The sequence below is a fragment of the Emiliania huxleyi genome (assembly GCF_000372725.1).
Source record: "Emiliania huxleyi CCMP1516 unplaced genomic scaffold EMIHUscaffold_549, whole genome shotgun sequence".
Lineage (NCBI taxonomy): Eukaryota > Haptophyta > Isochrysidales > Noelaerhabdaceae > Emiliania > Emiliania huxleyi.
Genome location: NW_005197883.1, coordinates 35,494 through 36,220, shown reverse-complemented (window position 1 = coordinate 36,220; position 727 = coordinate 35,494). Strand labels below are relative to the sequence as shown.

At 69.5% G+C, this 727-nt stretch overlaps 1 protein-coding gene across 1 annotated transcript in view; it reads right to left on the bottom strand.

Moving 5' to 3' along the window:
* EMIHUDRAFT_247104 (hypothetical protein) overlaps positions 1-666 on the bottom strand; it is a gene marked incomplete at both ends in the record, with an annotated part of 2,183 nt that extends 1,517 nt beyond the window's left edge. The window contains one exon of the mRNA XM_005765595.1: positions 184-666. Coding sequence (XP_005765652.1) covers positions 184-666 — 483 coding nt within the window. The remainder of the gene's footprint in view (positions 1-183) is intronic.
* Positions 667-727: the final 61 nt, after the last annotated feature.

The following is a 727-nucleotide window of genomic DNA, read 5'->3' as shown; positions in this document are numbered from 1 at the left end:
GTGGTTTTTTTATGAGGTCCAGAGAGAAACCCTGTGCTCCGCCCTCTTATATAGTAGAGAGCGCGGGCCCCCGTTTATTCATTTCAGGACGTAGTTCCGAAGCCCCCTTGCACTTTTATTCGCAAGGGAAGGGGGGGTGGGGGGGGCAAGGGCGCAGCGCGACGCACCGTCGCGGCCGCAGACCTCGTAGGCGCGGAGGCGGAGTATGGGGAACGCGGCGCGCTTCTTGGACTGGAAGGGCTGCTCGAGGCCGCCCCCCGTGTGCTCGAAGAGGTGGAGCAAGCCGATCGCGCTCGCTTCGGGCAGCGGCACCGAAGGCGAACCGCCGGGAGGGCGACAGCGAGGCGCGTACGACGGCGCCGCTTCGAGGCAGCGGTAGATGGCTCGTTCGGTGCGCAGCCAGAGCCCGATTGGAGCGACTGAGTAGTCCAGCGTGCCGCCGAGCAGAGCACCAGACAGCACGCGCACCCCGGCCGCGCCTGTTTCGCAAAAGCGCGCGTGAAAGAGGCTCTGCGCACAGCGGCACCGGGACGCGCTCCCCATCCGCGCCCGCGACAGCAGCAGCGGCTGCCGCGGGGCCGCCTCCGGCGCCCGGAGAGGCGGCGTCGTTGGCGGCGGGCGCGCGGGGAGGCACGTGGCCGAGGAGAAAGACGGGCGGCTGCCCATGCTGGCCGAGCCGCTCGAGCACCTTGAAGAGGTCCGGTGCGGGCGGGTAGGTTTGCGGCTC